This window comes from Scomber japonicus, chromosome 13 (genome assembly GCF_027409825.1).
Source record: "Scomber japonicus isolate fScoJap1 chromosome 13, fScoJap1.pri, whole genome shotgun sequence".
NCBI classification, from domain to species: Eukaryota; Metazoa; Chordata; class Actinopteri; order Scombriformes; family Scombridae; genus Scomber; species Scomber japonicus.
The window spans coordinates 26,770,292-26,783,623 of NC_070590.1; the positions used below are offsets into that span (position 1 = coordinate 26,770,292).

Here is a 13,332-nt window from a genome sequence, read left to right on the forward strand (position 1 = left end):
AGGAGATACAGTAAAACAATCTCACCCATAATGAAAAAACCTAAACTTTAAAGGAATTGCATTAGTTTGTACCAGTGTTCATGGCATTGTGTATCTCCTTGTAGACTAACTATCTTCATTATGATCCTTGTTATATTCGTTGTAGCTCAATTAATACAGATACAGGCAGCTTCTCATTCATTTTGTAATTTTAATTATTCCTATTTTAGTTTTTCCTTAATTTTAGCAATTCCTATTTTAGTTATTCCTTAATTTGAGCTATTTCAAGAAACAGACCTTGGTTACAGCATCATGGAATCCAGGAATTTGTGTTATATATGCCATACAGTATTCATGCCTTCCTCTGGGCCTATGAAGTACAACACATGCCTCAATACATTAATGCTTGTTTCATCTTTGCAGTAATTGCAATTGAACCAGCAGGTGGCGCTTTTCCTCCAGACTTAATTAACAGTAATTAAAATGCTATATGTGCACCTGCGTTACATCTGAACAAGTGAGAGTTTTTCTGCTCTGATTTGTACAGTGAACTCGAGTGCTTGCTTTTCCTCCGGCTCGACATCGTCCTTTTTAAACCAGAGGCGCTCTGACAAACTGCCTCCGTGTGAAGGCCTGACAGCTAAATACACAAAGCTTGTTGAGATAGTGCCACACTGCCTCACCTTGGTCTATTTGAATGAAACACATTTCAAGTAACACCAGCGTAAACAGCTTCTCTCACAACCCCAAACTGAATGCATTTAATGAAATAAAACACTTCATTTACAGTCGAATGTGGTTTCAATTTTATCAACATGTTTCTGAGTTCATGTGCAGTCAACACTAGTAGCACAGAGAGTGCATACAGTCACATGTAGTGTTTATCCATCTTGATTGGAAACCTGTAGCATTCAGTATAATCTGTTTAATACCTCTGTGGCTGTCACTTGTGTTAGTATGACTGATAGCTGTTATTAACATGGATGTATGCTAAAAACACAATATATGTACTTAAAGTGAAATATTAAAGAGCCACAGAGAAAACTTCTTTAACCAAAATGAGTCCATCTTCGAGTTACACTCATATTTGTGTGTCAGACACTTTGCCGGATAATCCCAACTCTGCCGGCCAACAAATAACAAATCATGTCAAATTCTCTCTGAGTATTCGTCGTGCGGCTCTCAGAGAGGCACTTCCTGCCCTGAAGCTTTCATCACAGACGTCCGTGTTCCCCATTGGATTTCACAATGAATTGTCATGTTCTTTCCAGTGACCTCCAGCATGTTTTTGTGACTCTCCAGCCATTCACAGAGCATCAGGCTTATCAAAGTGTCAGCTGGTCCACTTACATCAGCCTGCATGTGTGTTTGTGTGTGTGCGTGCGTGTGTGTTCCCCACAGAGCACTTGGTGAAGAACCTCTCTCTGGCAAACCCCTGGTGAACCAGTCAGTTAAAAGAACTACACGTATGACCTTTTCATTTCATCATCTGGGGAGGTATTCTTGTGGAAGTCCGCTAATGTTCCTGCTCTGCAGTGCCTGGTCAACAGTACCAATGAAGGAGTCAATCATCTGTCTCATGTCAGGGGTAAATGGGTCAAAGGAGGGTCGCTGGGCCCCGGAGCGTTTGAAATGACCGTCTTGGTTGCTCTGGGCACAAAGCAGCCTTTCTTCAGTTAGAGTGACGTTCAGAAAGGCTGTGATGACACGCAACTGTGGGAGGAGAGCCCTCTGCAGCTCCTCGTAATGCACCACCAGCAGGCGGCGCCCAAACTTCAGCCAGCTCAGAGCGTGGGACGCCCACCAGGGGGCGTAGCTGGAGACAAACTCTGGCCACTCTGCAAGTGAAAGAGACAAAAGACATAAAAACAAAAGCATTAGCATTAAAGAAATGCTACAAATTGTAGTTTGTGCAGTAATATTTGCTACAATATGTTTAGTGTGTGTACTTTTGTTTATGTTTTGTCTTTAGGTGCCACTGTGGATTTGGGAAAATAAGTTAAATTTTTGTAACACAGAAAATAACTTAAGGGACAAACATGATGTTAGGACTAATTTATTTAACTAATCATTTCACCCAAACAACATCAAAAATAGCAAAAAGATCCAGAAATAGTTACAGGTATGTGGACTATATCCCTATGGACCACAGAAGGTACCATCAACAGTTTTCATAAGGACTGTTTCTTCAGTGGAAAGTTGTTCCAAAGACAACTGCTGACAAACAGCAGGATTATGTGAGGAAAGTGTAGTTATTTAACATGTCATTATTTGATGTCATGAGTACTACAAAAGCAATCCCCTTCAATTTCATTGTATTGTATTGGATCTAAAAGTCAAAACTGCCTAGTTTTACGCTACAGGGAAGGAATGTCAATCTGAAGTATTATATTTCCCAGTCTGTGTTCAACATGAAAACTCTTTCTTCCTGAGTTTAAACCGCTTAATAGAAAACCTTTCAGACAGAACAACTGTATACTAAAGCTGTTTAATACTAAAGAGTGCGGTCTTCGCCTTAAATGTGGAATCTTAACGGCTTCATGATGTACTCGCTGTAACAATCAAAAGACGCCCTCTGGCCTACCGTTGTCACATCAGCAGCAGGACATTATGCAGCAGGAACTACAGTAACTTTCAGCAGAGTCAGAACCACTCAGTCATTATATCTTAGTGTGTTACCTTTGCTTTTCCACTGTGCGTCTGTGGCGTGTCCTAAATGTCCGGCGCACTTGCGGTTGAATTCAGCAATGAGGGACCGGTAGGGGTTTCGAATCAGCAGGATGGCAGAGTCGAACACCTCGATCTCCTTCTGACCGCTCTCGTGGGTCTTTACGCAGACGCTGCGGCCGCTCTTCCAGTAGTCCTTCTCTCCTTTGAAACCTTGTACCAATGAATAAATGAAGTGATAACGGTCAGCTGCAAGGCCATATCTCACTGAGTGCTCACTTGTTTGAACAGCGGAGCAGCACCCTCCCCACCTCTGTTGTACAGTGTGCCGTCGAAATAGAAGCTGCCAGTGTAGTAGCCGGTCACGAGCTCGATCAGGTGACGTACCCAGGTGTTGCCTGCACCAGGAAAACTGGAAAGAGCCACCAGGGAGCTGGATCTCTGAGGCAGAAACATCCTCTCTTTGCACCTGGAGTCTAGAGGGACAGAATTGATGTTTTGAGGTTTAGTTAAAAATTGAAGCAGAACCGTACCACGTCAGAATATATCAGAAAGTAAGAATGCGTAGAACTCAAAACACTGTGAGGGAATAATAGACTGCTTTTATCTGTTATTTTTACAGGCCGTTTTACAGGAGGAGAGGAGAGAGGCTGGAACTTTAACTGCTGCGTGTGATCCGTAAAAATTACAGACATGGCAGAATGGAACAGGATTAAAATGCAGACACGGTCTAGTAATTATTGCATTGTCCCATCTCCCTCTGTTAAACCAATCTGCACAAGGCTTTACACGACTGGAGTTTGGTTTTAAACAGGAACCAGTCTCATGCAGATGACTGACCAAAGGTAGTACTCAAATATCTCACCGAGGACAGGTGTGTGATACACCTGGTAATAGCCATGCTCAGAGGGAGCTGTGGCTGAGGATGTGCCGGTGTGGTTCAGACCAGTGTTCCCTGTACACTGCTGGTTGTCAGACTGCTGGTTGATATTAAAGAGGGAGGATGTCCATGTACAGAAACAGTGCGGGTTCTTGAACACAGCCAGCAGGAGCTCCTATATAAAACCAAAAGCACAAAGACTTCAGCAGGAGAGTCTGCATCACATCTCCACTCCAACGCACCAGGACAGATAGTGCAGTGAATTTATTTGGAGAAGTTCTTCATTATCACACAGACAGATATACATGCACATAGTGTGAATTAATCAAATTGCAGCCACGACCAGATGACATGCAATATTCATGCCAGACATTTCTGTTTTTTAAGAGGAGACACAGCTGCATGCAGTCACATCTCAGTGCAGGATCCAGACTTTATCCTTCTCATTAGAGACACATTCAACCGCAAGTATTCAGCAAAATCCAAAGATCTGTGTGATCTGGTCAGAGTGGAGACACTCTCTTTTAGCTATCTCCTCTCCTGGGAACAAGGAGCTGCCAGTACACACTACAGAGAGCTGTGTTCGATCAATTGATGGTCACTAATTTTAGGGAACTAATTCGAACCTTGTCCGTGCAGGTCTCGATGCAGGACTGCGTGGTGAGGTTGGGCTGTAAGGAGTAGATGGGAAAAGTGCTGAGGGTGTTCTTCGGCAACTTGAAGCAACCGCGGTAGTGAACGTTCCTGACTGGGAAGAGAAAAACACACATGGATGAGAGAAAAATTAGCCTGCACACACTGCACTGCGCACTATTGGCATTATAGTAAAAATGTATTTGATAGGATTCACCTCCATCAATCAGCGACTGGGCACATAAAGGCCTTACTGATAAATAAATGGACAGATTTTCCAAAAAAATGGCTTATTTGGCATCAGTGTTGAATTTAAATGACCATTTTTTCCCAACATATTTCTGCCTTGATTATATTTCTATACTTAACTTGAATTATGGTATTATAATGCTTTCACAATTCAGCTGCAACTCTCCAGACACACTGGACCTTCCAAGCAAAAATATTAATACTCTATATGATATCAAATATTTGACTTTGACAACAAGATCTAAAGAATGTGTTTTGGTTTTTAAAGACCTATACATAGTTGTAACAGTTGGGTATGTGCTGACATGTTTCTTTCATATCTTTATAATCTTGTATCTTGTAATAATGTGACTACAGTGTGTAAGTATTCATATCAAGTTGTCTACGCTTCAGTTTCCTCCTTATAGAATATTATCCACTGAAGAGATCTTCAACATATGTCATATATCAAGTTTAAAGCTGTGCTAAGCATGATTTTATGCAAAGCTGCGTCTGTTTTATCAGCCGAAATCGGGAAGTATGACTGCAACAAAGCAGCATAGAGTCCCATCACTCATTTGGATGTCTCGACTCATCCACTTTGGCCAAATGATTTTGCACTATGAACAAGAAAACAAAGTGAAATACAACAAAGAATTTTATAGGGTAGAGCTGCTGATTTTCTATATTTCTCAACAAATCCAATGTAAAGACAAATCAATGTGTTAGTCCAGACAGAATCTATAATAATAATAATAATAATAATGATAAAACGGGACAATAAAGCATTTTAAAGGGCTCATTAATGAACTAAAATAATAAAACGAATCAAACATGAGTGAATAGTGCATTTGTTGGGGTTGTTCAGCTGTGGATTAATACACATTCAGTGCTCCAAAGTGTGTATAAAAAATGAACCGGCTTTTACATGAACTACTATTCCATAATGACAAAATAGAAGAATAAACATCTAAATCACGGTAATGAAAACTCTGTAAAATATGCTGCTCACTGCTACCGGTTGTCATAGTTACACATCACTTTTTCCTGAATGTGATAGTTCAAGGTGCACAGCATTCAGAAATTACGCCTGTCAGAGCAGTGATGGAAATATTTGTCACTTTCAACACAGGTCCAACACAGCTGTCAACACGCACTGAATGACTAAAAGAAGTCAAATTAGTGTGTTTGGTTTTCAGCTTTTAACGGAGAGCGGAAGCTGGCTGTCTCTCACCTGAATACCTTCTCTCTCTAAAGATATTGAATAGTACATATGACTAAAATTGAAAAACAGAATGAATACATCATGTCATGTGTGTGCTTTCATCCTTCGAAATGTAAAAGCGAGTATTCCTTTTGAACAGAATTTTAATAATTGGCATATTTTTTCAGTTCAGTCATTTTTTTCACCCACTGTGCAGCTTGTGCAAAAAATAAATAGAAACTGTCCTGCGTGTACCCCGAGGGGATGTTGACTCACATTTCCTGTGACCCGGCAGCTGCTCCTCCACCTTGTAAATGGAAAGACGACCCACGCCGCCACATGGGGACCCCCTCTCACCCCGACACACCAGACTACAGTCCTCTTCAGGAGCCCGCGGGCTACTGATCCGGTTCCCGCAGTGGCATTCAGCTCCATACTCCAGACCTGCAAACTGGTACCCACTAGCCACACACACACACACACACACACACACACACACACACACACACAAATAGACACACAGCTCAATCAATCCATAACCTCCAGCTATTGCCCTCAGGCTAAGCCATCCCACAGGACAGTAGTTAACATTTCAAACTTATCATTTAAACTCAAACTTCCCAGCATCATCTCTGCGGCACGGTGCGTCCCCTGTGATATTTGTCGGAACTTCTCCCTTCTGCACTCATCTGACCGTGTAATGTCTTTTTCCAGCTGAACTCCGGTCACCTCTGATCTGCGCTTTTACATATCAGGGCTGTTATGACTCATCCCCTCCTCTCCCTCCATCTCTATCCTCCCATCTAAGGAAAAAGATGGGAGACCTCATCAAAATTGACCTTTTCATATATGTCCTTTTGAAGCTTCCCTCATAAATTGCCTTGACTTTTTACTTTTTTTTTTTTTTTTTGCTCATCGCTGTAATTGGCCCGCTCAGGTAACGAGCATGAGCGTTTTTTCCATGTGGGTGTGTGTGTGTGTGTGTGGGGGGGCTCAGTGAGCTTCAGATGTGAGCATCAACTCTCAGTCTGACGGCATCCATCTGTCCTCTGCTGCTCTGTTTCATCAGGGCTACACTGCTTCCTTCAAGATATTAAAAGGAATAATTCAAACAGGTCATTCCTTGAGTTGGCTTTGAAAAAAAATAAAAATCTCTCCACGTTTTCAATGCTGCAGTGCTGCACACCCTGACCAAACCTGACGATTTTCACACCACGGCCACAGGAACGTACGTACCTCACCATCACGTTATTCACCTACTGCTGTCAGCTCATTAAGCTTTTTCTCACACATACACACCTCCCTTCTTCCTTCTGCAACAGATCCAGCCTGTCCTGCTCCTTACTCTCCACCACCTTCCCCTCCCTCCTTCCCTCTCTCTCTCTCGCTCTCTCTCTCTCGCTCCATCTCACCCCCCTCATCATTTACTGTCATCCAGCCACCTGGCTCTCGGCTCAGGCCCCCGAAAACACAGGAGGCATTCATGGAGGAGACTGAGATCCAAAGCGTTTACTCAAACAGCGGGCCTTCTGTGGCCCCTTCACAGGAGCCCGCCGCGAACACATTACCTTTCCGAGCAGGTGTCTTGACACAGAGAGCTGGTCATTTTGCGCAGGTCATAAAGCATGGTTCCTCCGAGGGCTCGATCGCTGGCGTTGTGCAGGAAGCAGCCCATGTAGGTTCCTGCATGTGTCAAAAAAAAGAAAAAAAGTGTGAAAAAAACGGAGAGATTGAAAAATTCCCTCACTCAGCAAAAACACTCATTTTTTCCTGAAATAATTTGCCAGTTGATCAAATAGTGTGTCTATAAACAACTGAACTGACAATAAATTACTCATTAAGTAATTTTAAGTTAAAACAACCTAAACATTGAGTTTCCTGCATTTCAAATGTGAAACTCACGCTTTTCTTTTGTTTCACATGATTATAAATAGAATATCTTTGGATTTTAGATTGTTAGTTGGATAAAACATACAATTTGAAGTTGTCTGGGAAATAGTAATGGGAATTTGCTGACATTTTAGTGACTACACTACTGATCAATAAAAAAATTTAATTGACAGATAAATGAAAATAATCAAACATTTGAAGCCCTAATAACAAAAGTCACATCAAATATGAAGATGGTTGCTCAGGTCATCAGGTTTAATCATTGTTTCTCAAAGTTAAAAAAAAATTCAAAATGACATTGGCTGCCTCGGTCAGTGTTAAACCCCAAAATTCCAAAAATCGCATTTTCACAATTAGCCATAAATGGATGTTGACACGCTCCTCTTAAACTCGATTTGGACACAAACCAGACTTGTCTTTTGTCTGGCACTGGCAACGTCCTGTAAGAGTGCCAATGCAGTCTTTGCGTCATCATCAGTTACTCACTGTATCGTGAGTCATAATATCCAACTAATTTATAACAAGACCAGACTTCATTTATCATCCAGTATATATTCCACTTATTCCTGTAGTACTGTGAAAACTATGTACTGGCTCTAGAATAACAATCAGTCCCGCAGAAAGAAGACTAGAACAAATAATAGGCTACCACAGACTATTATGATGTGCTGACAAGATTAAGGCTCACCATAAAAAATGTCACCCAAATTCAGCCTTTGATGTTATCCTTGTCTTTGCTTCATTGCTACATCAAACTCATGCTCGGCTAACACATAAAAGTCTTTTTTATAAATACCAGTCTCAGTGCGGAGTCGAGCTTATGCATTTCTTTTGTGTGCATGCTTCATTTACATCTCGCCCCTTGGGTCTGAGGCCGTATTATTTTTAGGTTATATGCATGTTTTTTTTACTCCCTCATGACCATCCAGTTGTGAACAGGTTACAGTCTATCTGTCACATGCAGATAATTCCTCATTAATGGCGTTTGGGTTTATTTCAGAATCCCTTGAGTAAATCTGTATTCACACGTTTTAAAGGTTTCAAGGACATTGAGGATCCAGCTCCCCTTTTTTCTGTTTACTACCAGCGTAATGATATGAAATGATTTAAAGAGTGTTGGAGAAGATACATGCTCTTAGGATTGAAGAGAAGTAGCAGTAAGGTGTACAGACAAGATGGAAGCAAGCCACGGAGCGTGAAATCTCTGGCAGGCCCAGCATCACCATATCAAATTTGATTCAATCAGTCCGCGATGTCCTCTGAAGCCCATCCAGGCTGTTGTGCTTGGGCGAGGCTGAGTCACCAGCCGTCTTTGCCTCAAGAGACTAACGCTGGAGAACACCAGCAGCTGCTGCCGCTTGAAAGCAATAAGAAAGACGGGCACAGGCAAAGTCTGAGGAAAGGACCATCTCGGGAGGCGTCACCTAAGGTGAGCCCCCCCTACCTTGTCATTGCTTTAATCAAAGCAAAAGAGGCCCCCCGGCAGCTGCAGTTGGGGGGTTAATGGAGAGAAGCAGCCCAAATTCCCAGACATCATAGAAGCTACTGTGGTCAGATCTGACACTGTGCCGCTTTCTTAAACACGAAGACAGATGGCTGTCCTGGAGCTGATTCTTCCCTGAAGGATTGGACGGAGAAGGCTAATGATAGGATGACCAAGCATGAGGATATGTGCCACTAACAGAGGTAGCACGTGTAGTGTGTGTGTGTCTTTTACGCTGGGCCGAGGTGTTCTCTCAGCTGGCTGTCTATTATATCCTTACTATCACAGATGTGAGGATTCATGGAAACCACAGCGCAGGGGCTTCAACATGTGGTGTGCTGACCCTAGCCAGAGTCAGAGAGGATCAACTCAACAAGGTGTCTTAATACTGAAAAATCCTAAATACATACATGACTGCATGAGTTTCATAAATCCATCAATTTACAACCGGATCAACCTGCACATCTGTAAAACTTTGCAGAATCAACACAAACTTGATGAAAAAATTAAATATTGAAAGAGTTCAGCTCCTGCTGTGCAACCCCTGTAATATTTCTCACTTCTGATCCCTCTGCACATCTCTGCCCATGTAATACTTCTGATATGTACTTTACATATCAAGGAATTTGTGACTCATCCCTGCGAGGCACAAGATTTTTCTGGCAGCAGACACAAAAGTAGTATGCATCTCACACTTTTATTATAAAATGTTTGAATAGGTATAGGTCTCCTGAATCTATGAATATCCGAGAGTGGAAACGCATGTGCAAACTTTTCCACCCAGCCGTGTAATGTTATTACTGCTGTGTGCAGTGTGTCAGATGAATAAAGATCAAATAAGGACAAAAATAAAAAATTGAATGGCAAACAAGACCTGAAGACATGATAGATCAAATATTTGATTTGAACTGCAGGCCTTCAGTCTCGTAGATTATAGGATGTTCTATGTTTTTCATACTTTTCTTTTCTTTTCCAATACTTTCCACAGTAGAGTCTAACAGATGCATGACATCAGCTGTGAGCTATGGGTAACAAGATAGTGTTGGATAGATAAGAGCTGTTTAAAATGACTGCAAAACGTAGTTGAACAGCTTATTATAGTCTTGTTTTAGCATCTTATCATTTGTACTTGACTTACAGAGACTACAAACACTTTACTAGCATCTTCATTTCTCCGCCTTCATTGAAGTGGGTCTTTTGTTTCAGAAAGACTTCAGGGACGATATTTGACACTGCACTACTTTCATTACTGATCAAGGTGTTTTTTGGTAAATGCACATATTCACTTTCTAGATGAGAGTTAGATGAGAAGATTGATTCCTGTCATGCCTATATGCTCACATGAAGTCACAGCTAGGAGATACTTAGCTTAGCATTAAGATTTGAAACAGGGGAAACAAGCTAGCCTGGCTCTGTCTGACAGTGATAAAATCCACCTAGCAGCAGCCATACAGCTGTTCCCCCTGCCTCCAGTCTTTATGCTAAGCTAAGTTAAGCAGCCTTATGTTAGTTTTGTGTTGTCAATCTTCTCAATTAACTAGCAACAAAAGCAAATAAGCGTATTTCCCAAAGTGTCACAGTATTGCTTTAAAAGATTAAAAAAATAATTGATTTTCAAAACAGCTTACAATTGATTTCTCTTCACAATTGTTTCTAACTGAATCTGATAAATGCACATACTCTTTATAGGTGTACTACAGTATGGAAATTTATGGAAGATATTACGAAGCTTTTTCCCTGAAACCCTCCAACTGGTTACTCCTCTGGGACATGTGGCACAATAGACCCGGGTAATTTAATTCTGTGTCCTGGCTAATACTTAAAAAAAAAAAAAAAGAACCTTTGCCAGATGGCAGTTAGTACAACCGATCTCACTCCTGCATCCAACATCTTTCATGTGTATCGCACTTGTTAGTGACTGAGCAGTTATGTAGTGTCTGTTTAAAAAAGGATTAAGAGCTCTTGCAGAACGCTTTTCATGAAGGAGCCAGAAGAACAAATGTTCCACTGGAGATAATTCCATTGTGTTCCATCATTTAAACTAAACGGCAAAAAGCTCTGACAGGCGTCGTTAAACAATAGATTAATCAAGGATATCTTCAAATTGTTGTGTAGTATTGAAGGCATCAGACAAGAGCACATGTAAAGGAATTATATTGTTTTTTTATCTTCTTGATTGCTTATTTATTCTCCAGAAGCTACTTGGGTTTGTGCCTTTTTCTCTGGTTTCTAGAGGATCAGTGAGCACTATCCGTCATCTCTACAAGATCAGAAGCATCCACACGTAAAATGTCATATAAATGTATAATGAAGCTCTTCTAAATGTTTTAAGGTCATGATTATCTGTTCATGAATGTACAATGAAGCCTGTTGTTGAGCCTGTGCAGAGCGTGCATTACCTCGGCTCCGGGCCATCTGAGCTCAAAAAAGAAAAAAGAGCAAATTACAAAATAGAAAATAAACTTGTATATTTTGTTCCTTCATATATTATTCACCAGGAAAACCACTGTCTCAGTCAACAAGTCTTCAATGGGATATTTCAATCTCACACATCCTTCCTTTCCACTGCTCTATTTCAGATAACAGCAATCTAGTGTTATGGTTCAGAGAGCTTTAAAGGCAACAGAGGCACACAACCTTGGCTGCAGATATACAAGGGCAGTTAATGATTGGCTAAACCACATTAGCTGTTGTCATGAGGCCACACAACCACCAGTCAGACATACTGGTGGTGCATGAGTGTTGGAAAAATAAGACAGTAGTAGTTTGTAGTAAAGACTGCTATTCATTTTTGTATTCAAACATTGCTGCTCAGCTAACTAAAAATAGTATCCGCTTGGCTTAGCTATCACTTTCATTTTGTTAGCACCTCACTTGCACACTACTTGATGTAATTAGGGCAAGCAATGGCTAATGGTCACGTTAACGTTAACACTGGTTCCCTGGCTTCTTTTGCCTGCTGGCTACAGTTGGTAATAGAGATTCTTATGAAGCTGCAAGTCAGTTTTTAAAGGTGATCAGTGTGTTATTCAGGGTTTGAGGAGTATACTGCATGTGTGAATATAGTAGTATAAAAGCCTTTTTTGTGGCTCCAGAGGTAGCTGAGTGAAAGCTGATAAACTGCCTCAAGTGATGTCACTTGAGTCAGCGTAGGTTGGGGCTGAAGACTGCAAGTGAGTAAAATGAAAACAATGTGGGGGTGTGGAGTTAGACCTCTGTAGACCACTTCGTATCTCTGCTGGAGGCGAGCACCTCCAGGCTACAATAGTATCTACTGCACACATGCATCTCTGAACTTTCAGCAGTTAAGATATATTATGGGTAATGTAGGTGTCTGTTTTTGACTAAATAATAAATAAAGCATATCATCTCTGGTGGTTGGATTTTGATCTGTTTTTACTGTCCATTGTGAGTCGCACAGTATTAAGCGAGACCAAATCTAAATCAGTAGTGATCTTTTGGAGAAGAGACTTTGACTACATAAAAAAACTAATCCAATTTTATAAACTATCACATTTTATTAACTGAAAGCATTCATATTAACAGCTGCCAGCTCTGTGTAGTTAGTTACCTTTGAGTCTGCTGCTCCTGTGGAGAGAAACTCTCTGCTCTGGACTCTCTGGCAGTAGATTGTGAAACCAGCGGTGATGCAAGTGTTGGACCCCCAGGCTCCGTGAAGCGGGCGAGTGTCGCCCTGCCTTGGCTCCCCCTCCGGACACAGACTGAACAGTGGCCCATCTGGAGCGTGCCCTCACACCCAAGCCTATGGCCCTGAGGACGGTGGGAGGTGCCGCGAGGGACAGCAGGGGTGGCAGGCCCGCGAGGTTCGGCTGGGATACTCGGATGCTGGAGCGCTGCAGGAGCAGGATGCTGCCTGCCATCAGATAGGCTATGCCCAGGCAGAGCAGCAGCATCTGAGCCCGCTTCAGGAAGCAGTGCAGTCTGTAGAAGGGGGCCACCATTCCCACAGCGGTTCCTGTCTCTCACCTCAGTTGAAGGCCATTTTATGGATTAGGAATGAGAGAACCGATCCTGTTAACCTACTTACAACATCAAAATATTGGAAAGACCTGCAACATCTGGCAACGGCGTAGATATTTGGTGTTGCATCTTCATTGCCACAGAGTCCAATAGCAGCAGTGGAACAATGGATGTGTAGGAACAGAGAGGGATATAATATCCAAGGCTGTGGTCACTGACTCCAGGATGATCCTTAAGGGGAAATCTGAGGCACAGAAAAAAAAGCCATAAGCCTTTTAAAGCACAAGTGTATTTCTCTGTATGTGGGCACAATCAAAGGGGAAATATGTCCCTGGCGGATTAGATGCACAGCCCATGTTGACATATGGGCTTGTATTTCTGTCTTGC

General features: G+C 41.8%; 1 protein-coding gene across 1 annotated transcript; it reads right to left on the reverse strand.

Moving 5' to 3' along the window:
• Positions 1-1,464: 1,464 nt before the first annotated feature.
• On the reverse strand, positions 1,465-12,926 carry wscd1b (WSC domain containing 1b). Its single transcript, XM_053332300.1, has 8 exons — positions 12,536-12,926; positions 7,160-7,274; positions 5,868-6,052; positions 4,153-4,274; positions 3,512-3,701; positions 2,958-3,122; positions 2,659-2,859; positions 1,465-1,817 (listed from the first exon to the last, which is right to left on the reverse strand). The coding sequence occupies exons 1-8, from the start codon at positions 12,924-12,926 to the stop codon at positions 1,465-1,467; spliced, it is 1,722 nt and encodes a 573-aa protein (XP_053188275.1).
• Positions 12,927-13,332: the final 406 nt, after the last annotated feature.

What these genes read in the sequence shown, in the direction of transcription:
- wscd1b (XM_053332300.1), bottom strand. Translation starts at nt 12,926, where the DNA reads ATGGTGGCCCCCTTCTACAGACTGCACTGCTTCCTGAAGCGGGCTCAG. An exon ending in CAAGACACCTGCTCGGAAAG is followed by an intron (nt 6,053 to 7,159) that starts GTAATGTGTTCG and finishes GTGTGTGGCTAG; the next exon opens with TGGGTACCAGTTTGCAGGTC. An exon ending in GCTGCCGGGTCACAGGAAAT is followed by an intron (nt 4,275 to 5,867) that starts GTGAGTCAACAT and finishes TTCTCTTCCCAG; the next exon opens with TCAGGAACGTTCACTACCGC.